General features: G+C 42.0%; 1 protein-coding gene across 2 annotated transcripts; it reads left to right on the forward strand.

Moving 5' to 3' along the window:
* The first annotated feature begins 1,490 nt into the window (after nt 1-1,490).
* LEO1 (LEO1 component of Paf1/RNA polymerase II complex) lies at nt 1,491-25,307 on the forward strand. 2 transcript variants are annotated; one of them, XM_089538836.1, is made up of 12 exons: nt 1,491-1,571; nt 3,694-4,494; nt 7,417-7,521; nt 9,001-9,095; nt 12,694-12,839; nt 14,382-14,466; nt 15,114-15,208; nt 16,281-16,415; nt 17,689-17,824; nt 18,898-19,084; nt 20,065-20,177; nt 25,015-25,307. In XM_089538836.1, the coding sequence occupies exons 1-12, from the start codon at nt 1,514-1,516 to the stop codon at nt 25,078-25,080; spliced, it is 2,022 nt and encodes a 673-aa protein (XP_089394962.1). In that variant the 5' UTR covers nt 1,491-1,513; the 3' UTR covers nt 25,081-25,307. The 2 variants fall into 2 exon arrangements, with proteins under 2 accessions (XP_089394962.1, XP_089394961.1); XM_089538835.1 differs by having other exon boundaries at nt 20,065-20,162; nt 25,008-25,307.
* The last annotated feature ends 2,097 nt before the right edge of the window (nt 25,308-27,404 follow it).

Raw genomic sequence — 27,404 nt, forward strand, 5'->3', positions numbered from 1 at the left:
ATGGAGGTCGATTGTATAATTTTGTTGGAGGACCTACAAATGCCTGGATAAGTGTCCTCCTTCATGACTCCAGCAGAGTCGCACTGGAGGGAGGACCTAGAGATTCCTAGAAATGACATATTGCTCAAATCCATTAAATAATCAAATTTGCAAAAATTAAAGCTGCAATTGGGGGCATACTTATCAAATTTGCAGATGACACCAAATTAGGAGGAATAGCTAATACTCCAGAGGACAGGATCAAAATTCAAAACGACCTGAATAGACTAGAAAGCTGGGCCAAAGCAAACAAAATGAAATTCAACAAGGAGAAATTTAAGGTACTGCACTTAGGGCAGAAAGTGAAATGCACACAGCTATAGGATGGGTGACACCTGGCTGAATGAAACTACGTGTGAAAGGGATCTAGGAGTTCAGGTATTGAATCCTGAGGTCTGTAGTTTTACACATCCCAGTATTCTGTAGGATGGAGCCATGGCAGTTAAAGTGGGGCCAAACTGCATTATTTCTACAGTGTAGATTCTGTAATGTAGGCGAATGGTGAATCATAGCTAACCTGGTGTGATTTTTGTGTTAGTTTTCAAAGTGTAGAGTATCACACAGTACATTGTTGTAGTACTATGATTCCACTTTAACTACTATGGCCGCCTCTTGTGGAATCCTGGGGGGGTTTTAGTCTTGTCGTTGTGTGCCTCCAAATCATTTTTAACTTATGGCAACCCTAAGGTGGCCACGGACCTAACATGGGGGTTTCTCGGCACTATTTCTTCAAGGTAAATTTCCCATTGCCTTCTCCTGAGGCTGAGAGAGTGTGACCTGCCCAAGGACACTCAGTGGGTTTCCACGACTGAGCAAGGATTCGAACCTTTGCCTCCAGATCCAATCCAACACTCAATCTGTGGGAGAGAATTAGAATTCCCATCCAGAGAGCCCTTGACCCCCTCACTGGACTACAACCCCCAAAATTCCACAGGAGGCAGCCATGGCAGTCAAAGTGGAATGATAATGCTATAATAAGAGTGTAGTGTGTGTGACATTTAGCTCCAAAACACACTGCAGAAATAACAATCCAGTTTGAGACTTCAGTGCAAGGGAATCCTGGGAACTGTAGTTTACTGTGGCACCAGAGCTCTCTCACAGGGAAGGCTCAATGTCTCACAAAACTACAACTCCCAGCATTCCCTAGGGCCAGTAAAAGCGGGTTATTTCTGCAGTGTGTTCTCTTGGGTTCATTCCCAGGCAATAAAATACAAGCCAGTTAGTCAGCCTTTAAGTCCTTTCCCCTTTCCCTCATTTTCACGCCTTTTTTTGCTGTGCCACTCTGTAATTTTTATCTCTATGTTCCTTTCTCCTCCTCCAATGGCGGCTCTCCTAACCCACTCCGCCCCGCCCTCCCGAAGTTGGCGCATGCGCAGTCCTTCCACGCTTACAGTCGCGGGTTGTTTGCGTCACAGAGAAGGCGCCCGCTTCCGGTCTGGTGTGGTGGGGGCTGCCTTCTTCTTCTGCCTGAAGGATGGCGGACATGGAGGAGCTTTTCGGCAGCGATGCCGACACCGAGCCAGAGCAGAAAGGTAACGCGCCGGCCTTGGGTCCCTGGCTCGCGCATGCGCAGGAATAAAGATGAAATAAGCCAGCAAGGGCCAGGACACACTGCAGAAATAACCCGGTTTGGCACCGCTTTAACCCTTTGCCTGGCTCAAAGAAGGCTATGGGATTCTGGGAGTTGGAGTTTCTCCACTCTGGACCCCGCAACGTACTCCAGCTCCCAGAATTCCATAGCCTTTTTGAGCCAGGCAAAGAGTTAAAGCCGTGCCAAACCGGGTTATCTCTCCAGTTTGGATGCAGCCTCAGTTTTCTCTGTCAGAGAGAGAGCTCTGGTGTCACACTAGACTACAGTTCCCAGGATTCCCTAGCACTGAGCCAGGGCAGTTAAAGCGGTCTCGAACTGGATTATTTCTGCAGTGTGTTTTGGACCTAAGTAAGTAAATTTGCTTCACTAGGCAAAGAATCATAGAGTTGGAAGAGACCGCAAGGGCCCTGATCCAGTCCAACCCCATTCTGCCATGCAGGAACTCAATCAAAGCATCCCCATTGACAGATGGCCATCCAGCCTCTGCTTAAAGACCTCCAAGGAAGGAGACTCCACTACACTCCGAGGAAGGAGTTTGTTCCACTGTCAAACAGCCCTTACTGTTAGGAAGTTCTTCCTAATGTTGAGCTGGAATCTCTTTTCCTGGAGCTTGCATCTATTGTTCCTGGTCCTGTTCCCTGGAGCTGCAGAAAACAATCTTGCTCCCTCCTCAATATGACATCCCTTCAAATACTTAAACAGCGCTATCATATCACCTCTTGACCTTCTCCAGGCTAAACATCCCCAGCTTCCTCTGCAAATCTTCTGTTTGTCAGCCATCCCTCCATTTGTGCGGACTCTGAATCTGCGCCCCTTGCTTACTCACGAGGGGCAAATGGAGGGGCTTCAAATGGGGCGTGTGCCTGTGGCATGCCCCTGCGAGTTCCCATCCAAGCCAATAATAGGGCTTAGATTTTGGCTGATTTCCTTTTTCACGGAGGTGGGTGGGTTCTGGAACGGATCCCCCACGAAAACGGAGGGGCAACTATATTACTATTAGAACAGCCCAGTTAGGATAATGAAGAGAGCACTTGGTCTGAGCGATGCTGAGTTTCATGGTTGGTTGAGGATTTAAACCTTTATCCACCTGCTTCTGGCTTAGTACTTACAGTAAAGCTAAAGGTTGTCTAGTCATGTCCAACTGTAGGGAACAGTGCTCACCTCCGTTATTAAGCTGAAGAGCCAGCGTTGTCCCAAGACAGCTCTGCTGTCAGATTGTGGGAACTCCTTTGTACTCTTCATTGTTAAACAACAGACGTATCTGACGTATCCAGATCTTCCCTGTCCTGGTTCCGAATGCCTGCTTTTGCCCTTTGAAATCTGATAGTGGAAATAATACAGCAGTTCTGCTGTCCATGAGGCTGGTAGCTACTGCCAAGTACAGTAGTATCTTTCTTTCAGTAGTAGTCTCCGTGTTTTACAATCAGATATCCCACTGGATTCCCCCCCAAAAATGGGCAGTGAGACTTGTTTTCTCACCTTTAAAAAAGTCATTTGCTACATTTGCAAAAATGCCCCACAAAACCAACAGAACACTGTGACCATGTTACATCTTGCTCAGGCAGTTTGTTGCAGCCGTGAATACTGAAGTCACTTGCCCATAGTAAACACAGAAATGATCAGCCATGTCTTATTTTTACTGACATGTGTGTCTTATAGAAAGCTGTGCTCAGCGTTTGTGGAGGATAGCTTGGATAATATTTCACCGCTTGATATTACGGAGGCAGTTCTTACTTTGAGTATAGGTTGCTAAGTGAACCACTGATTACAAGTTCACTTGTAACAAACCTCTAGTTCCAAACAGGTATCTTGTAAATAATGCTTTCAACGCTTTGCCCATTTTCATTCACCGTTCCTTTTCTTTCTCTATTGTACTGTAATCCAAATTGTTGTAAGGCATTGACATTAGCAATTAAGTAAACAAATTGTTTGATTGGTCTGCTGGTTTCATTTAATTCAGAGAGAAACACAGAATCAGTAAGATATTTTCATTAATTTGATGTAAAACTTGATTTTCTTCCCCTCGTTAATATTGTGGTTTTATATTTTGTTTTGCTTGACAGATTCTGATTCCGGCTCCGAGTCGGATTCTGATCAGGAGAATGCTGGTTACGTTAGTAATATTTCTGCTAGTGAGAGCGAAAGAGAAGACGATCGGGAGGCTTTGAAACCCAGTAATAAAGAATTATTTGGTGATGACAGTGAAGATGATGGTGCTTCTCATCATAGTGGTAGTGACAACCGATCAGAAAGATCCTACAATCACTCTGAAGGCTCAGGACACTCTGAAGCTGAGGATCATGAACAGTCAGATGTTGACCAGCACAGTGGTTCAGAAGCTGGTCATGATGATGAAGAAGATGAGGACCACAGGTCGGAGGATGGCAGCCATCACTCAGAGGTAGAAGGATCTGAGAAAGCCCACTCGGAAGATGAGAAATGGGGAAGGGAAGACAAAAGCGATCAATCGGACGACGATGAAAAGCTCCAGAACTCCGAAGACGAAGAGCGGCTGCAACATTCAGATGATGAAGAGAAGAACTCTGATGATGAGGAGAGAGCTCCCATTTCAGACAGTAAAGAGAGGCTGCAAAATTCTGATGAGGAGAAAATGCACATTTCAGATGAGGAGGAGAGGCCGCAGGTATCTGACGAGGAAAAGCTACAGAATTCAGATGAAGATGAAAGACCCCGGAATTCGGATGAAGAGAACGCTCAAAATTCAGATGATGATGATGATGACGATGAAAGGCCACAGCATTCTGATGAAGAAAAGATGCAGAACTCAGAGGATGAGAGACCCCAGCATTCTGAAGATGAGCACAGGCTTTCAGAGGATGAGGAGGAACATGAACATAAATCTGGTATGGCAAATTGAAAGTATAAATGATTAACCTAGCTTTCTCAAACCCAGCACCTTGCTGATGCTGCTGATGGCAACTCCCACCATTCCCCTGGTCCCGTGGATTATTGGATGTGTATTCCAACATATCATGAAGGAACTGGGCTGGGGAAAGCTTAGCCCAGTATAGTTTTTCTGGTCATCTTGACAAATTTATGTACAATAACTTCATTGACAAGAGCTGTAACATATCACATAGGGCACTGTCATATACCAGGTCAGACTGTTGTCAGGCTTAAGGCTGGATTAAGTTGGTTGGGGCCCAGGAGGCGTTCCAGAGTTCCCTTTGTGCATGTGTGCAAGTTCCCCCACTGAAAGGCTGGCTTTGCACTGCAGTGGAGTGGATCAGGTTTGGAGCTGTGCTAGGTCACCAGGAGAGGATGCACGTTCTGGGCATCACTCTTACCTGTGTCTCAGCATGAAAAAGGTCAGAATCTTAGAAGTAGTGACTAACACACCATCAGCCATTTGCTTGCTTTAGTTAGGAAATGGGGCTGGGGTAGGCTATCAACTATTGGGGAAGAGAGGCATAAAGAGATCCACAGCCCCCTCTCCCCAGGAGCATTTCTTCCTAGACAGCATCACAGTACAAGAAGTGTGAGAGAGAGAATTTGCAGTTTAGCATAGCTCACTTGAGCAAATGCCCCAGTGTAGCATGGCCATGGGACATTTGGTCAAGTTGGACTATGAATAATCCAGTTTGGGGCCCTTTCACAATTATATCACTTTGATAGTATTTTAACTGCCCTGGTTCCATCTTGTAAAATCCTAGTATGTGTAGTTTCCTGAAGTATTTGAAATTCTCAGCCCAAGAGCTCTAATGCCATACCAAACTACAGATCCTAGGATTCTACAGGATGCAGCCATAGCTGATAAAGTGGAATTGCCTCACAGTAATTGTTTAGTGTGAAAGGGTCCTTGATCAGATACTTGTCTATCTAGGACTGTATCTACACTGAGGAATTAATGCAGTTTGACACTGCTTTAACTGCCATAGCTAAATGCTATGAAATTCTGAGATTTGTAGCCTTGTGAGCTATTTAGCTTTCTTTGTCAGACAGTTCTGGTGCTACAACAAACTACAAATTCCAGGATTCCGTTGGATGGAGCCATGGCAATTAAAGCACTGTCAAATTGCATTAATTCTGCAGTGTGGCAACAGCCTTGCACAGTTTTGCCCACCCTGACCAACAGTGTCTTCCAAGGGTTTCCAGCTTTACTTTATGATTTTATGTACAGTGCTGTGTAAATTTACAGCGCTATATAAATAAAGCTTAATAATAATAATAATAATAATAATAATAATAATAATACTTTGTTGATGATGAGAGAAAGCTGTAGCATTTCAGTCACAGGTAATTGGAGAACTCTTGATGTTGAGAGATCCTAGCTTTTGAACAACAGACTTATATATTTAATATCCTGCCTTTCTTCCAACACGAGACCCAAGTTTAGGGCTTTAGGGTCAAAATCAGTCCTTGAATTGCGCCCAGAAATAGACTGGAAGCCAGTGAAGCTGTTCCAGGATTGGATGGCACATTTAACCAAAATCAGGAGGCGATTTGCTTTTTTCCTCAGGTAGGTAAGAGACTAGATGAGGACTCTGATTTTATTTTTAGAGAGATGTTCCAGTATCTTTGATTTTAACCTTCAATAAACTCTTTCAAAAATATAATCTCACAAGATTTGTTTTGATGGTCTCAATTCAGTCATTTATATCAGTTACCATTTTAAAGTGTTTCTGGCAAACTGCATTTTGCTGTTTGGGGGTGATGTATTTATAGGCTCCTAACACATAATTCTTACTTACTAAAAGAATCTAAATCTAACCAAAAATATCTAGATTGAGATTTGAGCAGTGACTTACTCATCAAATAAGTCGCACCATTACCCCCAAATTTTAACTGATGTGTTTTAACTGATCTAGTGTGTCTGCTAATTATTGTTGTTCCCTGCCGCAATCGATGGGGAGAGTAGGTAAGAAGTTGTTGTTGTTATTGTTGTTATTCCCCATCCCAACTGACTATTCGCACAACTGGTTCACAATGAGGTGCTCTAGTGCAAGGTACTACCTAGTTATCATCTTCAAAATTAATATAGTTTTCTTCCTCCCTGTTATATAAGGCTACCATGATCCCACTGTAAACTGGACAGTTCTTGAAGGGAAATTCGTAGGGTTTCAATGTCATTGCTGATTATATTTTTGTTTGTTTTACAACCTGAGTTATGATATCTTCAGTTTTGTTTTTTCTGTCGCTAATGCTGCATTCGCACTGCAGGAATAATCCAGTTTGACATCAGTTTAACTTCCATGGCTCAGTGCTGTGCATTTCTGGGATTTGTAGTTTGTGGTGGCACCAGAGCTCTCTGACAGTCAAGGCTAAATGTCTCACAAAACTACCATTCCCAGCCATGGCAGTTAAAGTGGTGTCAAACTGGATTATTTTTGCACTGTCAGTGCAGCCTTAGTTATGGCAAAAACAAAACTGAAGATATTGTGAGTCACTTATTTCTGCAGTGTGGATAGCCTCCTAGTGAAGTAGATTAGATGTGGGGGGGAATGGTAACCTGCTGAATCAGCTATCCATTAAATGTGATTCGTGGGTAGGGATTTGAACATCTTTCTCTCTTGTCAGACTGCTTCTTTATGTAGGAGCAGGATAACTTCTCCTCAAGTTAATAAAATACATTGTGTAAACTTATCTATTAAATGGTACAATATAGGAAAGCATAGAATCGCAACCAGGTACCTTTCAGAAATTTTGGATTACAGCTACCATTAGCCCCAGCCAGCATAGACAGTAGTCCAAAACATCTGATGAGTGCCAGGTACTCTTGTAGGAATTTCCATGGAATTGCTCATCTTAGGTATTTCTTTTCACAGAGTCTGCAAGAGGCAGTGACAGTGACGATGAGGTTCCACAGATGAAGCGCAAGAAACAAATAGCATCAGATTCTGAAATGGAGAGTGATGCAGAAGGACAAAAAGGTAAGCAGCACCTCTTCTCATTTTTGAACCAAGCAGAAGTGGGATTTGTAGTTACAGGCTCCTCCAGATGTTCTCCAGTGGAGCCAAACAAAATGTTGCCACCAAAAATTGTGTGAGTAATTGACTTGGTCAGCCTGAATTTTAATTTTAGCCACCTGCCAGTGTTGTCATGGCAGTTTTGAATGCAACATTGGATGACATTGCTTCTCTGCTCCTTACAGGAAAGGTTCAGAGAGATATCAAACACTAGCTCAGGGAAAAATAACTGTCTGGGAGCTGCTTTAGCCTCCCCATGGGATCTTCCTCTAGGGGGTAATGGGGCATTTTTGCCATCGCTGTAGGGCTCCCTGGCCCATTTTAGGTCTACAAGAGCTTTTTTACAACAGGAAGTGAAGAGAAGTCAATTCCTATTAAATGAAATGGTTTTTAAAAAGGACTTTCCCAAACCTGTATGGCCAGGCAGATACTTAAAATATCAAAAAAGTACCCTATGCCCTGTAGAAGCATTTGGAAGGGATAATTGTGAAAAACACTTTTTAACCCTTGGGTCTCACAAAAATGCCTTGGCGATTGCATGTAGCCTGTGGGGCACTTTCCCACTTCTGCTGAAACTGGATTGGCACTGTGTTGTTTTATAAATCTTTGGAGGCCCTGGTTGATTTTAGTTATGACTATCCTGTGTGTGCGTGTGTGTACACACACATATTTTATTGTTCTTCTCTTCTTCCTAGGAGTTTTCTCTTGTCTCATACCCTAAACTACATCTTAGAGTCATTGTTGTTTGGATAAATGGGATGGGGCAGAACCATGTATACTGGGGTTCTCAGGCTATATTTCGTGGGAGACTGGCAACTACAGTTGGCCCTTACTTACACAGGGGACCCGTTCCACCCTGCCCCCCGCCCCCCGTGTAAGGCAAAAAGCGCATATGCTTGAGCCCCATTGGATATAATGGGGATCATGCGACCATGTGCACCATTCTCACTTTTGCTGCACGGCTTCAGCATAAGCTGAAAGCCGTGTATGGCGCGGGTGCACTATACTGTTTTCCATTCCAAGGACCAGTATCAAATTTTGCATCCATTGGGTGCAATTCCAATAAAATATATAAATGCAGCAAATAACACAATTATTAAACCTCACAACAATCCTGTAAGGTAGATTAGACATCGAGAAGGAGAGAAACAAGCCCACAGTTACACATTAAACTTTGTGTCTGACTTGGGATTTGAGCTTGGGTTTATTAATCTGAACACAGACCTCTTCACTGCTTCATTAGTCTTATCTCTTGTCTTTGATTTTCTACATATTTTTTCTGTGTATTGTTATAATAGAATTAATTACCCTTGTAATGCTGTATAATGTTTCTTCATAAGGTCTCTTTTTTGAAATATCACCATGGCTTTCCTCATTCCTAACATAACCTATAGATCTGGACAAGTCAAAATAATATTGCTTGTGTCTTGTTCTTTGGGCAAGATAACAGGGATGCCATGGATCTGTTTGGAGGGGCAGATGACATATCTTCAGGGAGTGATGGGGAAGACAAGCCTCCAACTCCTGGGCAGCCTATTGTAAGTACTTTGCAATAGTTTAAAGCGACTCTTAAAGTCATGATGCTCTGTCTTGTTAGTAGTATCAACTCAGTATGAGATGTAACCTTGTACCTCAAGCTGACTATTCCACTTTGAAGATTTTGATAGATTCACCATTTAATAGATCTTCTTGATCTAACTGAATAAAAGTGCCAGAGTAGTAGTAGTAGTAGTAGTAGTAATAATAATAATAATAATAATAATAAAATTTATTTGTATACCGCTATTCCAATACAGATCACAGCGGTTTCCAACATTTAAAATTGCACAAAACAGTGGTTACAACCATATCCCAACAAAGTGCAAACCCACCCTCCATACAAACATGAACAGACCAAGACTAGACAAACTACAACAAATTAAAACCATATAAAACCATAAATAGCTGGATTGACAATATACATCATCGGAGGGGATTGGAATAACATTGAAGCTCATGGGGGGAAAGCCTGGTGAAAGAGGAAGGTCTTCAGATTCCTCTTAAATGCGTCTAGGGAGGAGACAGTGCAGAGCTCATTGGGCAGAGAGTTCCAAAGCTGAGGGGCTGAGATCGAAAAAGCCCTTTGAGATGACACATATCTACAATTAGGAACTGCAAGTAGATGTTTCTCGCCCGATCTGAGAGTGCGGGGTGGATTATATGGGGAGAGGCGGTCCTCCAAGTACCCTGGGCCCAAGCCATTTAGGGCTTTATAGGTTATAACCAACACCTTGTATTGTGCCCGGAAGCGCATCGGCAGCCAATGTAGATCTTGTAGAATAGGTTTTATATGGCTGGTCTTGGAGCATCCAGTGACCAGCCTTGCTGCCATATTCTGAATCAATTGTAGCTTCCGGGTTTGGTACAAGGGTTGCCCCATGTAGAGTGCATTGCAGAAATCCAACCAAGAAGTTACCAGAGCATGTACCACCCTTTCAAGGTCCCCCTGGTCCAAGTAGGGTCGCAGCTGGCATATCAGCCGAAGCTGATAACAGGCGCCTCTGACTGTCACGTCCACCTGAGATGTTAGGTGGAGGGACGAATCCAGAAGCACCCCCAGACTGCGGACTGAGTCCTTAACGGGGAGCGTGACCCCATTCAGGACAGGTGGAAAAATCTCCTTCCCCGGGCCTGGAGAACCTATCACGAGTACTTCCGTTTTCTCTGGATTCAAACTGAGTCTGTTTTCCCTCATCCAGCCCATTACTGACTCCAGACAGGCATTTAGAGGAGAGATGCCATCCCTGGTCACTGCATCAGTCGGAGACACAGAGAAGCATATTTGGGTGTCATCAGCATACTGATAACACCGTGCCCCGTGTCTCCGGATGATCTCTCCCAGCGGCTTCATGTAAATGTTAAATAGCATGGGGGACAGAATGGCTCCTTGAGGGACACCAGATGTAAGTGCCCTCTTATCGGAGCACACGTCCCCCAGCTGCACCATCTGGAATCTACCCAAAAGGTAGGACCGGAACCACTGGAGTGCAGTGCCCCCGATTCCTAACTCTCTCAGGCGTTCCAGAAGGATACCATGGTCAATGATATCCTTGATCCCATCAAGAAGGTTAGACCAAAGTATTAGCCTGGACCAAAATATTTTACTGTCTGAAACAAGGCAAACTATCTGAGGGTAGCAGCCTATTTGAGATGATAAGGGGACTCACCATATGGCAAGCACAGTTCTGTCCTCTAAGAGAGGGAAATACTTGGGACTCAGAAGTTGTTGCTCCAGCCCTCTAACATCCGCCTGAAGTGGTTGTCTCAGGGACAAAGCAGATGGCCCAGAAGGAGCAGCCCAGAGGCTGTGATGGAGCCAGGACTGCAGTGACCAGACAGCCCACTTCCAAAGTGGGCCACCACCACCGGCCACTGCCAGGAGCCAGATTTAAACAGCCCCTTTTTGTGGTGGCTTCAGGCTGTCTTTGACCTCAGAGTGGCTTCCAGTCACTTTGGAGCCATGCATCATGTAAATGCCAGGCCCCCAAAGTGGCCTGAAGCCACTTCTTTTGGCCCATCTGTTTCAGGCCCCAGACTGCCTAAAAGAAGAGCTATCTCTTTGAGCATTGTTACATATGTGTGTTTAGCTAAGGAATGCATAGCACAAGGTACAGCATTTACCTTCTGTTGGGCTCCCTCCCTGGGCACTTCTTTGGGAGCAAGTGAAACTTTGGATTCAGCAGAATCTTCCAAGTAAATGTACGTGGAATCAAGCTATAAGGACTCATACTCTTCTGAATAAGAGGCATCTTGGATTTAGCCACTCATTTGGTTGCCACTGGTGATCAGAAATTCAGAAGAAAATTTGTGGAAATCTTACCAAGCAAGTGAGAGATGGTAAAAGGAGTGACAAAGTAATCTGTCTCTTTTGCTAACCTGTTTAGCTTTCCACGGGTTACAAAGGAAGAGGCTTCACTTATTCCATGGCAGGAATAGAAGCCTGGTCAATTGGCAGAGGAATTGCATACTCTGTTTTATTTTTGCCATCCTACTACACTTCTACGTTCCTTTTCTTAATGCAAAGCAGACTATTAACTGTATTGATTGCATTCTTTCTAAATGAGAAAAAAATTAAGATTGATTCCCCTGTAAAGTTCACTGTGCTAAAAGTCTGATGCAAGTCATCATCTATTTTCTTTTGTCTCTAGAAATTTTCACTGTTATTCGTGCATACCATTGGTAAGCTAAGAATGATTATTTATAAAACATTTACTTCCCTCTTCAGCCAAAAAGATTTGCCAGAGTACTTCACAAGCAGCATGGTCTGCCCAATAAGACAGTCCCTGCCTGCAGGCTTATGATGTAAAAGACATGAGAGAAAAAGAAGAAGGGGTGAGGAGGGAAGAAGAAAACAAATATATTCTTATACATGATGTGTTTAATTACATACATAAGGTTCTTAAGGAAAGTACAGAACACATCATGGAAGTCTTCCTATTCCTTATATAATTACATCCAAACAGTGATACCTTTATTGGGCCTACCAAAATTCACAATTACATTTTGCAAGCTTTTAAGTCACATTGGCTTCTTCATCAGGCAAACAGGAGAAAAAAATTGAACATGTTAGTCATGGGCCTGCATTTTCTGTTTCTGGTCTTACTTCAGATGGTAGGGAAGGCTATCTGCAGGTTGGCACCTCACCCTTTTTGGCCATGTGGTCACTGGTAGATTTTCAAAGTCAATGAAACTTAATGTCCATTTGCAATTCAAAGAACATGTTTCCTTGGAATCCAACATGTCTTCTTCCTTTGTGAAGCTACAGGCTCCTATGTAGATAGAGAACACTGAATTTCTCAGTAAGTCTTCATGTTTTGCATCTGGAAAACTTTAGATGGTATGGTGGTAAAGCATGCCAATATTAGGGAAAAATAAGTGCTTTACCTTTGTTGGAGGCAGAAGCCTCAGATGGTAAAGTCCCAGTGCACTGGCTCTCTCTTCCCCTGTGATGGCTAAAATGCGTTGTCTTGAAATCCAAAAAACATCTAGGTGTAGCTGTGTTGGCCGTATAGCAAATCCAAAAACATCCAAACAATGATACCATTATGGGGACAACCAACATGCACAATAATTTACTTTTTGTCTCTATTTCATTAGGATGAAAATGGATTGAATGAGGATCAGCAGGAGGAGGAACCTATTCCAGAAACACGAATAGAAGTAGAAATTCCAAAAGTAAATACAGATTTGGGAAATGATTTGTACTTTGTGAAGCTTCCCAATTTCCTCAGTGTGGAACCCAGGTAAGGGGGGGGGACTACCAAGGTATCATAAGCAAAAACCTGAAAGTAAACATCTCTGGTTTCCGTTAAAAAAATTATAGTAGCCAACTCTTAGATTGGTCCCTTCGTGGGTAGGGGTTTTTTTTTGGGGGGGGGGGGGGGCTAACAGCTTCAGTTGTTTCACATCCCTAACCATTAGTCATGCTGGCTGGGGATTGTGGGAGTTGTAGTTCAATTGATCTATCATCCCAGGAAGGCAGCTATAAGATATGGAGAGAATGAGCCAGAGTTTGGAGGGGGCAAAAATAGTTGCAACAGATTCTAGTTGTAATTCAGAAATGAATCTTTTACCAGAGAAACCGTAACAATAATTTTCATACATGATCGGCAGTTGCTATGCAGTGTTAAATCAGTCAGTCAATAAATAAAATTCAGCCAGGGAAACTCATTTTGAGAAATTTTGAGACAGATCTTCTTGATACAAAGGATTAACCAAGTTTTCTAATGGAGAAAATTTTGATTCTTTCCTGCCCATAGATATAAAGAGAGGCACAGATGTGAACCATAATGCCACTCTACACTTTTGTGTGAAAAACGTAACTTGAGAGACCCTTTCTATATCAGTACTTCCACCAGTTTAGCCTCTTACTTCATGGGGTCACACAATCGCACCAGCCACAGAAAAATAATGCCAAGACAGACCTATTGATATATTTTTCATTAAAAAACAGTTTTGCAGCAAATGGACAATTTGTCTGGTAAACTATTGCCCTGTTGCAAAGATGGACAATATGTGAACTGTGTGTGAGCCCACAATATCTGTCTCCACCCATCTATTATGACAAAAGCAGTAACACCCAAAAACCCATTGGCCGTTTTCCTTTCAAAGCAAGCCTTTCAAGAATACTTCCGGAAGCACAATTCCACTTGTCACAGATGCCTGGGGAGCACACAGCAACATTTGAAAGCAAAATTTCATTTCCCCACCACCACACCCACCACTACTGCTGCAGCAAATATGGTGATTGGGAAGGTGCTCCAAGTGAGTTGGGAGCCTGACTCCTGGCACTTGCCCACCCTTCCCTGTGAGGGATCTTCACAAGAAATGAGTGTGACTTCCAACTTAAATATTTAGAGGGAGGAGTAGAAACATTCATGGAGGATAGGGCTATTAGAAGTAATTAGTCATGATTGCTATAGAGGAATAGATACATGTAATGGATAAAGTGTTAGCCTCCTGGTGAGTTTCTAAATAGGAGAGACCCCTCTCTTTGTAGATGCTTTCCACTTCAGAAGGTCACTCCCCACACAAGGAGATATAGAATCAGTAACAGAGGAGACAAGTTCAACATGACCCCCTCTTTGTGTGCTCATTCTCCACACTTGCAGCATGCTTGAATAAGGACGGGATGTAACAGAATATTAGTTCTTGAGAAACAAATTCCTACTTGTGGGCTTCTCCTGAGGCATGAGATTGGCCACTGTAGAAAATGGGGTGCTGGTTGAGATAGTATTTGGCCTGATATGGCAGAGCTGCTCTTAGCATTCTGAATTTTATTGCAGACCCTTTGATCCTCAGTATTATGAAGATGAATTTGAAGATGAGGAAATGCTTGATGAAGAAGGCAGAACAAGGTTAAAACTGAAGGTATGATTTGAAATTCTGTTCCTCCAGCATACGTAGGTGTGTGTGTGTACACATGCACCATTGTTACTCTTGAGATCATAATCCAGATTCATGCTTTATATCAGTGCTACTCAAACTGATAGTCAGTGGAATGGTGCTGTTCTGCAAGCCCTTGGCTGTTGGTCCACTGCAGGTTTGCAGGAAAGAAAGAATGAAACAGTTGTAGCCAATAGGCCCAAGTATGGTGCTGGTCTCTGGCAGACGGGGGGAAATGAGCTGGTGATCCACCACATCAGATGGTTTACGGAAACACTGATTTATCTTCAGAGAGCAGGTACTGAAGAGAGTCTGAGAAAGAAAACAGTAATCAGTTTGCATTTCATTTTCATGGTGGAGTCATTCAGTGACTTAGCTGACATTAGGGAGTCCTCTCTCCTCCCAGTTTTCCAGGCTCCCTTTCTGTCTCATGGACCCTGCGTTGGCTGTTTGCAGATGATTCAAGCCACTGCCACATTGCAGCTGGCTAATATTGTAAATATGAACTTAACCAATAGTCAGACAAATTATTCATGGTATGTTTGCCAACTACATTTGCCCAGCCTTGCACAATTCAGCTTAGCAATTTTATTCTCAAAATGTATCTAATCATGGTAACTATGTACTGACAGGTAGAGAACACGATACGCTGGAGAACTCGCAGAGATGATGAAGGGAACGAGGTTCGCGAAAGTAATGCACGGATAGTCAAATGGTCTGATGGGAGGTAGGTTTGTGCTAGACATTGTTTGGACTGTCCTTGTATACCAGCAATGCATGTTATGCAGTGTACAGGTGCCATATTAGGCCCTTTGCTTAGAAAACTTACTTTTTTGGATTGCAACTCCCCAAAGCCCTTGGCTGCCATGGCCACTGGCCATGCTGATTGGTAGATTCTGGTTGAAAACAAGAACATTTCTACATTTTGTGCTAGTTAGGCGTTATTTTGGCTCTAGCATAATGAAATTTGGTGAGATCATTTTAGGGTAAGAAAACAAGGAATTGCTGTTCATTGCTCTGAGGTGGAGAAATGTTTCTTTTACCTCTAGCAAATGTCCATGTTTTAAGAAACTATCACAAATACACTTTCATTCACTTGAAGCAGATGCTTTCATGGCTCTTTATAAGATACTGTAAATCTGTCCTGCAAAGAGGTGATGATCCTGGTTTTTCTACATCACATGTAAAAACTAGGCACAAGCAAAAAAAAAAACAAAAAAAAAAACCCCAGAAAGCCATACCTTCTTTCCATCTACACATCTGCTTAAACAAAACTAAAAATAAAAGATAAGTTACTTTTCTGAATTATAGCTCTCAGAATGCAGCCATTTGTAGGAACAGTGGCCAGATTTCTTCACTGTAAGAGTGATTTGACAGGGGAATGCCTCGAAGGGTGGTAGACTTTCCATTTTTGAAGGCCTTTAAACAGAGGTTAGATGAGCATCTTCCAGGAGTGCTTTAGTTGTGTATTCCTGCATGGTAGGGTGTTAAGTTAGATGGCCTTTGTGGTCCCTTCCAACTCTAAGATTCTATGATTCTGTGTTTACTGTGAGATTTGGGGAGTTGTGATCCCAAAAAAAGTATTTTTCCCAGCTCTGGACTAGACCCGGAGAAAGGGGATTGTGGGAGGACATTCAAGGTGTGAGATAATGATGGAGTAAAAGGTTGGTATCAAGATGTGACTGAAACATTGGTTTCAAGGCCAGTTGAAGACTTGGTTGAGTTTTACAATGCTTCCATTTCTAAGTAAAGAAAATTGTTTCTGGGTTTATACAGTAACCATCCTTCTTCTTTTGAAGCATGTCACTGCATTTGGGGAATGAAGTGTTTGATGTGTACAAAGCACCATTGCAAGGGGACCACAACCATCTCTTCATCAGACAGGGAACAGGTCTGCAGGGGCAAGCAGTGTTCAAAACTAAACTCACCTTTAGGTAAGTACATGAGCCATATTAAAGTCAAAGTAGCTGCAGTTCTGTTAGTGTGTAATATAATGGACTTGTGTTTAATGTTAAATAGGAAGACGGTGACTTGTTCTCAGGTTCTTACTTTATTATCTTGAATTTTGTTTTATTGTTGCCTTGTTTAGCTCCTTGGAGAAAAAGCAGGCTATAAATGCAATAAATAAATAATCATGACCATTTTGATCAGGGGTCTTTGTAAAAAACAAGGTTAGAACTGCATCTCTTCCTTCTGAAAATTAATCAGTATAACCATTGCTATACAGGCCAAAATCCTGTGCTATACAGGCCAAAATCCTGTGCTATACAGGCCAAAATCCTGTGGTGGGTTCAGTGGGTCTGCTTTGGGACTAATAACAGGAGTTCAGGAGTTCACCTGTGCAGTAGTAGCACATTAATTAATTATTACTATTAATAACATCCAACATTCTTGGATGTTCGAGACCTTCAGGGTACCACTTTATTCCAACACAGCCATTATGCATTTGCATCGTACAGTGAGACATTAAGGAGGCACCTTAGAAAATACGTCGTCAGTTATGTTGATACTCAGTAGAAGAGTAGAGCTGAATAACCATTTTATAGCAATGTGTGTGCAGATTTACATTATGCAAGCATGAATTAGGTTCTCAACTGTTACTAACTTATTTTAGCTGTAAGATGCCTAGAGTTGTGAAGGTTTTTTGTTTGTTTGTTTGTCTTTTGGGGAAAAAGGCATGCAAGAAATGTAATAAATAATAGTACCAGGAAGACCCACAATTTCAGCAATCCTCCCACCAATCCCATTCACAACTATTTACCCTTTTACTGTGTTCATAGTTGCTCTACCTAGTTTTATTATTGTTAGATGATTTGCAATAGATTGGCAAAGAGCAGTGGGTCAGCAATAGAAAGTGACACTGAAGGTTCTTTTTAAAAACAAGAATCTTTCATGTTAGTCTCTTCTGTCTTGGCCTCATCAAATGAGAATATTGTTAGTCTTTGGCCAAGTGTCCACATCTGCTGGCTAATTTCAGAGTTGTGTGTTAGAATTTCAGCGTACTGGGAACTGAAGGCAAAGCTTTTTGTGGAAAAGGATTCTGTGGTAGTTATTCTCCCCCCCCCCCCCCCAACCTTTTGTTTCCTTTCCCTCTCTTTTTTCTTCTGGAAGATTTTCCCCAGTGATATTCACTGGTATATTGTAGCTGCTCTCTTAAACTGAAATTCATTAAAAAGAATGTTAACTGGACAATCTCTATTACCTCAGGCCTCACTCAACAGACAGCGCCACACACAGGAAAATGACTCTCTCCCTTGCAGACAGATGTTCAAAGACACAAAAAATTCGTATTTTGCCAATGGCTGGCCGTGACCCAGAGTCCCAACGTACAGAAATGATTAAGGTACAAATTTAGGGTTGAGGTCAGGAGTTGTATGTCTAAGCTTCTTAGATGCCTTTTTACAAAATGAATTACAATGGGACCTTGGTATCCATGGAGGATTAGATCCGAACCCACTGCGGATACCATAATTTGCAGAAGCCCATGTTGTCCCCAGTGGTGATGTGTACACACAGCCATTCTGCCATTAGGTACAACAGGACTTCAGGTGAAATCCCATTGTCCCTAATGACAGCACAGCCATGTGCACATGTTGCTATTGCAGATAAAGTGGGTTTGTCATCTGTGGATGCTCAGATCCACAGATGGCAAGTCTGGAGATACTGAGGTCTCACTGTACTACTACTACTACTTTTTCATATTTATTTATATTTATATATGACAGTCTTTAATGTTTTAATTGGTTGTATCTGTAAAGCACCATGTAAACTTATGGCACTAAACTACTGCTGCTGCTGCTGCTGCTACTAATAATAATAAATAATAATAATAATAATAATAATAATAATATCTGGCTTTCCCCCCAGTTTTGGGACTCAAGTAAGCGATCAGCAGATTAAAAAAAAATAGTTAAAATGCATAGTTAAAATGCATAAAATACAAAGTGAAGAGATGATTAAACTATAAAAAATTAAAACCAGTTGTAAACATAAACTATTTTTTTAAAAAGCCCATCTACAATAGCAGAAAATTGTTTAGGTGGGCACTGGGCATTTATTTTTAGTTTATTTATTTCAAGGATACATACATGTAGTCACTAAAGGCCTGTTGAAAAAGAAAGGACTTCATTTGTATGGGGAATGATAATAGGAAGAGTGTCAATCTAACCTCTTTTGGGAGGGAGTTCCAGAGCCTGGGGGGCAGCCACCAAGAAAGCCCTGTGGTGCTACCACCAGATGACCTTATGAGCCTACATGACATTCTTCATTTCCAGTTTAAAATTGTACCCTCTACTCTCCCACTTTGACAAATGAAACCTTAACTGCAGCAAGAAGGTGCACAGCCATGAAGAATCAAAGCGCTGTGTGCAAAACTCTGCCTCATTTGACACACATTTGTGTTCTTTCACCCTGCAGAAAGAGGAGGAGAGGCTGCGAGCATCTATTCGCAGAGAGTCCCAGCAGAGGCGAATGCGGGAGAAGCAGCACCAGCGGGGCCTGAGTGCCAGCTACTTGGAGCCAGATCGCTATGATGATGAGGATGAAGGCGAGGAGGCCATCAGCCTGGCAGCCATCAAGAACCGATACAAAGGTGGAATCAGAGGTATCCCCCCATCTTGGAACACCTGAATCAAATTCAAGAAATGGGTTTAAAAAGCTCCCAGCTTCAGAAATAGAGCCAGCCTCTTCCTGGCTGCCCTTGCCCTCCCCACATCCCCCTTAGCCACTGAATGGCTGTGAGGTGAGATGTCCAACCTGAAGACTATTAGGTTGAAGACCCAGGGAGTAGGAGGACATATATAACTATACATGGTGGAGATTTGCATGAGTGCTATGTAGGATCCCAGCTTTTGTATAATGTTCTGTGTGGAAATTTGCCCTCTGTGGATTTTCCTGGCACATTTAGTTGGCCACTGCTGGAAAATAACATATTTGTTTGTTTTATTGCATTTATCTTGTCTGTCTTCCAAAAATGAGAATCAAGGCCTCTTATAATAAAAACAAATAAAATAAATGCAATAAAATAAATATGACAACTATATTGAATTATATTGAACATTATGTCAAGTGCATTACAGCCTGACCATGATGGTTGGCAGATTCTGGGAAGCGTAATCCAAAGAAGAACTCTTTCTAAGCTCTTCCTCTGGGGGCCAGAGCTTTATGCAGGATTTCTGGGACACCACAGTATGGCTAGATGTGATAGGGACATCTTGTTTACCAGTGTATAGTCTGTCTTATATCTGATAGCCTATTTTTTAGCTTTTTCCTTTCCTTTTGTACATTCTCTAACTGTTTTTTATGTACTAATTTGCACAGTGCACCTACTTTTTGCACCTAATGTTCGTTTTCCTGTTTTTGCAGTGGCAAAATATGTCACCGATAATGCAAGGAAATATGTCACTGATAATGTTTGTTTATGCGTACATTTTCCACATACAGAAAATATCTTGTGGCCTGGCATCCCCTTATTTAAACATACTTCTGAATGACCAGTTTCTAAGCTACAGGTCTGTCATTTATAACAAATTGTGTTTGTAGTGTGACGCGTCAGGAATGACATAGCTTATTTTTCTCTTTCAGAGGAGCGTTCTCGAATATATTCTTCAGACAGCGATGAAGGCTCAGATGAAGATAAAACACAGAGATTGCTTAAGGCAAAGAAACTCAACAGTGATGAGGTGAGAGACCCCATCGTGAGGTATATTTTGAATGGCCATGCATACTCACTAGTCACTACATACATGTTAATCACAATTTTGGTCTGAAGTACAGCCAGTCCTCCATATCTGTGGATGTTTTATCCATGGATTCAAGCATCCATGGTCTAAAATGTTTTTTAAAAAAATATAAATTCCAAAAAGCAAACCTTAACTTTGCCATTTTATATAAGAGACACCAATTTACTATGTCAATGTGTTTAATGGGACTTGAGCATCCTCAGATTTTGGTATCCACAGGAGATTCCAGGAAACAAATCCCAGCAAATCCCAAGGGCCCACTGTATTGAGCACTCTGTGCATTTTAACGTGAGAGCACTTTTGGCATATTTATATTTGAAGCTGCTGATATGTATCTTGCCTAACGACAAAGTTCAGTATAAATAAGAGTTTTTCCTTGGAGTGACTAAGACTTATGGGTGAGACACCTCCAAGCCCCCTTGTCCTTGACTACTCTGCTAAGCTCCTGCAGGCCTCTTGAATGAATCCATCTATCTAGTATGCTGCCTTCCTCTCTTTCTACTACCCTCCACCTTTCCTAGCATTATTGTATGTTCCAGTTAGTCACATCTTCTGTGACCAAAGTACAACAGCCTGTGTTTGGCCATCTTAGCTTCCAAGGAGAACTCAGGCCTGGTCTGCTCCAGGACCCATTTGTTTGACTTTCTGGCTGTTCCTGGTATTCTCACCATGCTTCTCCAGCACCACATCTCAGATGAGTTGATTTTCTTTGTATCTGCTTTCTCCACTGTCCAGGTTTCACATCCATACATGGGTATGGGCAATACAATGGCTTGGACGATCCTAACTTTAGCATTCAGTTGTGTACCTATGCACTTTAGGATCCAGTCTAGTTCTTTCATAGCTGCCAAAAGCAGGGTGCGAAACAACTGGAATGAAAGGATGGCAGCTATTACATTCTGTGTTCACATGATACATCTAAAGTTCTCTCCTAAAGTATGTCAACATCCTGGATAATATATTTTTTCATTACCCCTACAGCCCAATTATCCTGAGTAAGCACATCATGTCATACATGGTAGTTCTTCTCCTCACTTTAGCCTCACAAAAATCTTTCTAATTAGATTAGGCTGAGGGAAAGAATGAGTGACCCATAATTATCAAGGTTGTTTACTACCTTAGGAGGGATCTGAATCTGGGGCCTGTTACAGACTGCCAAAATAAAGCTGCTTCGGGTCTCTTTGGAGGTATGCTGTTTAAATGATGCATGGGTCCTAAGAGTCCGGAGGTCTTGCCAAAGCCACACTCCATTCCTAAGCACTGGAGTGCAGCTTTGGTGCAGCTTCTGGATTCTTAGGATGCATGCATCATTTAAACAGCATACCTCCAAAGAGACCCGAAGCAGCTTTATTTTGACAGTCTGTAGCAGGCCTGGATCTCCCAAGCCCCAGTCCTGCACTCTTAACTGCTGCATCTCACTGGCTTTTTACAATTCCAGACTACAATCTGAAGATGTGAATTTGTAAATGAAAAACCTCAGTATAAAGCTACAATTGTAGATGCCTGGCAAATTTTTACATACTGATCAGTATTATGCCCAAGTGAGACATCAGTTTTTAATGCACTTTCATTTGCTGAAATTCACCACATGGGGGCACTTAAACATTAAGAGAGGGAAGAGAGTAGCAGATTAGCATTTTATCAGGTGCACAAACCTGTATTTCTTTTGAGTCTTATTTTAACTGTCTAAGGCGGGATACAAACCGCCATATAGTACGTATTGTATACGTACTAGGGTTAGGAAGGGGCGGTGCTTCCGCACCCCCCTAACCCTAGTACGTATACAATACGTACAAGATGGCGGCGCCCCTTCCACATGGGCGCCGCCATCTTTACGTACTGGACGCATAGCGCGGAGCCGCGCGGTTTGGCTGCTGCAGCTCCCGTGCGGAGCAAATGGCGCCGGCGGGGGAACGCCGCAAAGCGGCGGTTTGTATCCCGCCTATAAATTGAGGACAACTTTGGGAGCCCATAGTATTGGTTTTATAAAGTAACAAACTCATTGAAACACGCACACACCAGTTTTATTTTAATACTTTTATAAAAAATTACATTTCTAACCCATTTCACAGCTTTTGATGCAGTTTGATTTTGTAATCAATTTCCACACATAAACACTTTTTTTGTTTATTGCTGTCAAATCATCTTCAGCTTATAAATGAGAGACTTCCAAGGGACCCTTTTATTAACATCCCTTTTCAGGTCTTGTAAACTCAAGTCTTCAGCTTCTTTGATTGAGTTGATCTGTCTGTAATGTGGTCTTCCTCTTATCTGACTACCTTCCACTTTCCCCAGTGTTATCATCTTTTCCACTGAGTCATATTTTGCCATGATAAGTCCAAAGTTCAGTAGCTTCAGTTTAGTCATTTTGGTTTTCAGAGAAAGAGAATTCAGGCTTGATTTGTTCTCAGACCATTGATTTGTTTCCTCTAGTACATTTCAAATGAGGTTTTTTTTCTGTTTATGCTTTATAAACTGATGTTATGATTTGTTTCAGTTACTGAATGGCAAGCTGAGCATATGGTTCATAGACTGTTTTGCTTTGTGCCCACTACCACTTACAGTTATCTGAGTCACTTTCCTTAAGTCTGGACTTGCATTTAATGCTTTCTGCATGCCATGATGCTAAGATTTATAACTCAAATTAATTGAATAATTGGACTCATTAATTAATGGCAATAAATAGATTTCTATTTGTGGAAATCTAGGGGAACACATTAGTGATGACTCACCAGCCTACTAGCCTCTTCAAAGTATATGTTTCGCTCAGAGGTTGGTTTTGAGAATTTTCAAGGGCTTTATCATGGTCTTTCCTTTGCTAAAAGGTTTTGATTTGTTAATAGTGTGAGATGCTGGGGTGGGGTTATGGGGTAATAACGAGCCTCCTCTGGGAATCCCAAGTAGCATTTTTTGCACTTTGAAACATTACATTATTATTATTATTGTATTTATAATATTTATAGCCAGCTCATCAGCCACAAAAGCTCTGAGTGGTTTACAAATTGTTATTTTGACAGTTCCCTGCCCTCAGACTTACAATCTGAAAAGATACAACACATGAAGGACAAGGGAATGGCAGTGGGGAAGGGGATCAAATCCAGCAGATGCTGCTGGTTCTTCTCTCCATCCAAGACCAGGACAGTGGCATTTGGAGTGAAAGGAGGGTCTTCCATCTGCTTTTGGGTCTAGGCATAGTGGAGCTATGCCTGCCTCTTTTTTTCCTCACCAGGGTGGTGGCAGTTAAGATGGAGGGAGCACCTTTCATCTGCCTCTAGGGCTAGGCCTGGTGGCATTGTGCCCGTGTCTTCTCTCCCTCTAAGGCCAGCATGGTAGCAGTTAAGATGGAGGGAGGGCCTTAGGTCAAAATATTGACTTAAATGGTAATGAGGAGTCTGTACTCAGGACAAGATGCTATGTCAGAACAGAACATGGAGAAACAGAATATTTTCCAGTTGGCAAAGGGGTCAGGCAAAGCTGCATCTTAGCACCCTGCCTGTTCAACTTATATGCAGAACATATTGTAAGGAAAGCAGGCTTTGACACAGAAGGAGTAGTAAAAATAGGAGGAAGGAATATCAACAACCTGAGATATGCAGACAACAGCATAATACTAGCAGAAAACCTCATAGACCTGGAAGAACTACTAAGGAAGATCAAGGAAGAAAGTGCAAAGGCAGGCTTACTGTTGAACATAAAGAAAACAAAAATAACGACTACAGAGAATCTAGACGAATTCCACCTAGACAATGAAGAAATAAAAATAGTAAAAGAGTTCTCATACCTGGTATCAGACATGGATAGGAACGAGGACTGCAGCTAGGAAAGCAGAAGAAGAATGAATATGGGGAAGACGACTATGAAAGAACTAGAAAAGATGTTAAAATGCAAAGATATACAACTGTGCACAGAAGTTAGAATCATATAAGCCATTGTATTCCCTATTACCATGCATGGATGTGAGAGCTGGACAGTAAAGAGATAAGATAGGAAGAAAATCAATTCATTTGAGATACAAACAAATGGGTCCTAGAACAGATCAAGCCAGAAATCTCCATGGAAGCCAAGATAACTAAAATGAGGCTGTCATACTTTGGCCACATCATGAGAAGGCATGACTCGTTTGAAAAAACAATAATGCTAGGAAAGGTGGAGGGAAGTAGAAAGAGAAGGCCACATACTAGATGGGTGGACTCTATTAAAGGAGGTCATGGGTATGAGTTGCAGGAACTAAGCAGAGCAGGGGAAGACAGGGAGTCTTGGAGATGTCTCATCCACAGGGTCATCATGGGTCAAGATCGACACAAGGGCAGTTAACAACAACAACTACTACAACAAAAGATCTAAGGAGCTGTCACAGAGAAGAGAGTACATGCAGAGAGTAGGTAAGGTCTCATAGTTTTAAGCTACAGGAGGGTAGGTTTCAACTGACCATTGGAAGGATCATATTGACAATAGGAGCAGTTCAACAATAGAACTAATTCCCTAGAGAAGTGGTAGGGTATCCTTCTCTGGACATCTTCAAAAAGTGGCAGGCCTGCAGCCTGCTGGGGATGTTCTAGCTGGAGTTCCTGTGCTGAGCAGAGGCTTGGTCTCAGTGGCCCCTTCGAATTCTATGATTCTGTGAAATGGCAGCTGTTACAGTCTTGAAAGCCCTTCTTTGGGATGTGTGAGTAATCACGTGTGCATGCCCATTTTTTTAATAGAGCAATTATTTAAAACTGAAACTTTGGTAAATTTGATTTGTTTTTAAATGCTCAGTTTGACTTATGACTCATCTCTTTGCAGGAGGGAGAACCTTCCGGGAAGAGGAAAGCAGAGGATGATGACAAGGCAAGCAAGAAGCATAAGAAGTATGTGATCAGTGATGAGGAAGATGAAGATGAAGATGCATAATTCATACTCTGCATACGCTGAAACTTGAAAATAGGATTTTTTTAAAATATATATATAGACTGTTTCTTCTGCAAACAAGATGTAGGTAAATCCCAGCAGGTTTATTTTGTTTGGGGGAGAAGGTTGGACAAAAGAAACAATATCTGTAATTTTAAAGTGAATAAAACTACTTGTTGGATTTTTTAAAATTTATTTTTAAGAGGTTTTTTTAAATTACTCATTTAAAGCATTCTTTTATAACCTCTTGACCCACCAGGGCCCCTGAGGCAATGCAGAATGGTTAAAAACACTTAAAACATTACATAATGAAAAACCCACTTGTATATACTCCAACAATGGTCTTTAAAAATAGTTTTAAAACCGGATGATTGAACACATTTTAAAAGATAGCCATAGTAGACATTCCTAGTTTTAAGCATCAAAACTAGCATGTCACTATGTGTCCCTCTTGCTGGGTAGTAGAATCTCATTAGATTTCCATAACTAGAAAACTGTTTTTAATTGAATGGTGTTGCTACACTAGAATTTTTATTGAAGTTTTTAGATCCTCTTGAAGCACTTTATTGTGGGAAACACAATGCTTGCCCAACATAAGTCTCTGCTGAGTCATTAAATTTTTTGAGGCAAAAATGAAATGCAGCAGCTCATCTTTCCCCTCATACTTGTAAAGTTTTGTAAGGGAAAGCATGTGGTGTGATATAAACATGACAGCCAGTGTGGCGTAGTGGTGTGAGTTTTGAACTATGCCTCTGGAGACGAGCATTCAATGCCCCACTGGGTCATTAAACAAATTGGGTGACCTTGGGCAAGTCACATGCTCTCAGCCACAGGGAAAGGCAATGGCAAACTTTCTCTGAACAAATCTTGCCAAGAAAACCCCATGATAGGTTCACCTTGGGGTTGCCATAAACCAAAAATTATGTGAAGCCACACAGCAACATGTTCCTAGTGTGGCCTTGTTCCACTGGCTGCAGAAGCAAGAAAACCTGCAACATCATGGGATGGGATCAAGTGGGAATTGTGCAGCCCAGGGTTTGAGTCCCCTCTCAGCCAAGGAAGCCACCATTGGCAAATCACAGTCTCTCAGACTCAAAGGAAGGCAGCTGCAAACCTCCTTTGAAGAAACCTTGCCAAGAAAACCCTTTGTTGTTAACTGCCTTTGAGTCATCCCTGACTCATGGCCACCCTATGGATGAGCCATTTCCAAGCCCCTCTATCATCCACTGCTCTGCTTAAGTGTTGTAGGTTCATGCCCCTGATCTCCCTGTTTGAATCTAGTCATCTTGAGTCTAGTCATCTTGCTTGTGGTCTCCCTCTCACTTCTACTGTCCTCCACCTTTCTAGCATCATTGTCTTTTTAATGAGTCATGGCTTCTCATGGTCTGGCCAAAGTATGACCCTTGATTTGATCATCTTGGCTTCCAGGAAAGTTTCTGGCTTTGTCTGCTCATGAACCCACTTGTTTGTCTTTTTGACTACAATCCCTAGGAGAGGGTCATTGTTATGTAAAGGCCTACAAAAATAAGAGATCTTTTAACTGCAGCTCTGAAATTTTCTCACCCATTAATTTTGTTGACTAGGGCTACTGAAAGTTGCAATTCCACATCATCTGAAGGATTGCACAAGAGGTAGGAAAGATTCCTTTCTTTGAGGTAGGGAAAGCTACTTTTGTGGGTGCTGTGGTCCAAAAATGTATATATGCATTACCAAATGTTATAGTGTAGAGAGCAGAGAGACATGCAAGCCTGCTGATTTTTGCAACAGAATGCCAACAAGTTGAAAATGTATGTGTAGACTTGAATTAAATAATGGTTTTGAAGTCCATTCATCAAAAGCTGGCTTGTCTAGTATATCTGAGTGATGGATAGATTTTCCTTCCCTATGCAGGAATACAATCCCCTGTGAGCAAGTGATTTAAGGGTTTGCTGCTTCACAAACAAAAGGCTGAATCCCTTATTCTGCCGGTGTCCATCATGTAGGCACCAGTCACTTTTTGAGCTGCCAGAAAAGCCACATGAATGGATTCAGTAGCTCAAAGTCTCAATTAAAGCAGGAAAGGTGTGGGTGATAGAGATAACAGCTTCCTGGTCTGTTGGCCATGTTATATGTGTCTGTTAATGTATTGGAGAACCAGTCAGATTTCTCCAAGCCATTTTCCATAGGCCATGCTCACTGCTGATGATGGGAATTATAGTTCCTGACCAGGTTAGAGGACTGAGCTATGACGTTTATTGAGTGATCATGGGCTAGTCACACATGCTTGCCTAACCTACCATACAACCTTGTTGT

This window comes from Sceloporus occidentalis, unplaced genomic scaffold (assembly GCF_023333645.1).
Source record: "Sceloporus occidentalis isolate IW3139 unplaced genomic scaffold, rSceOcc1.0.p SCAF_9, whole genome shotgun sequence".
Lineage (NCBI taxonomy): Eukaryota > Metazoa > Chordata > Lepidosauria > Squamata > Phrynosomatidae > Sceloporus > Sceloporus occidentalis.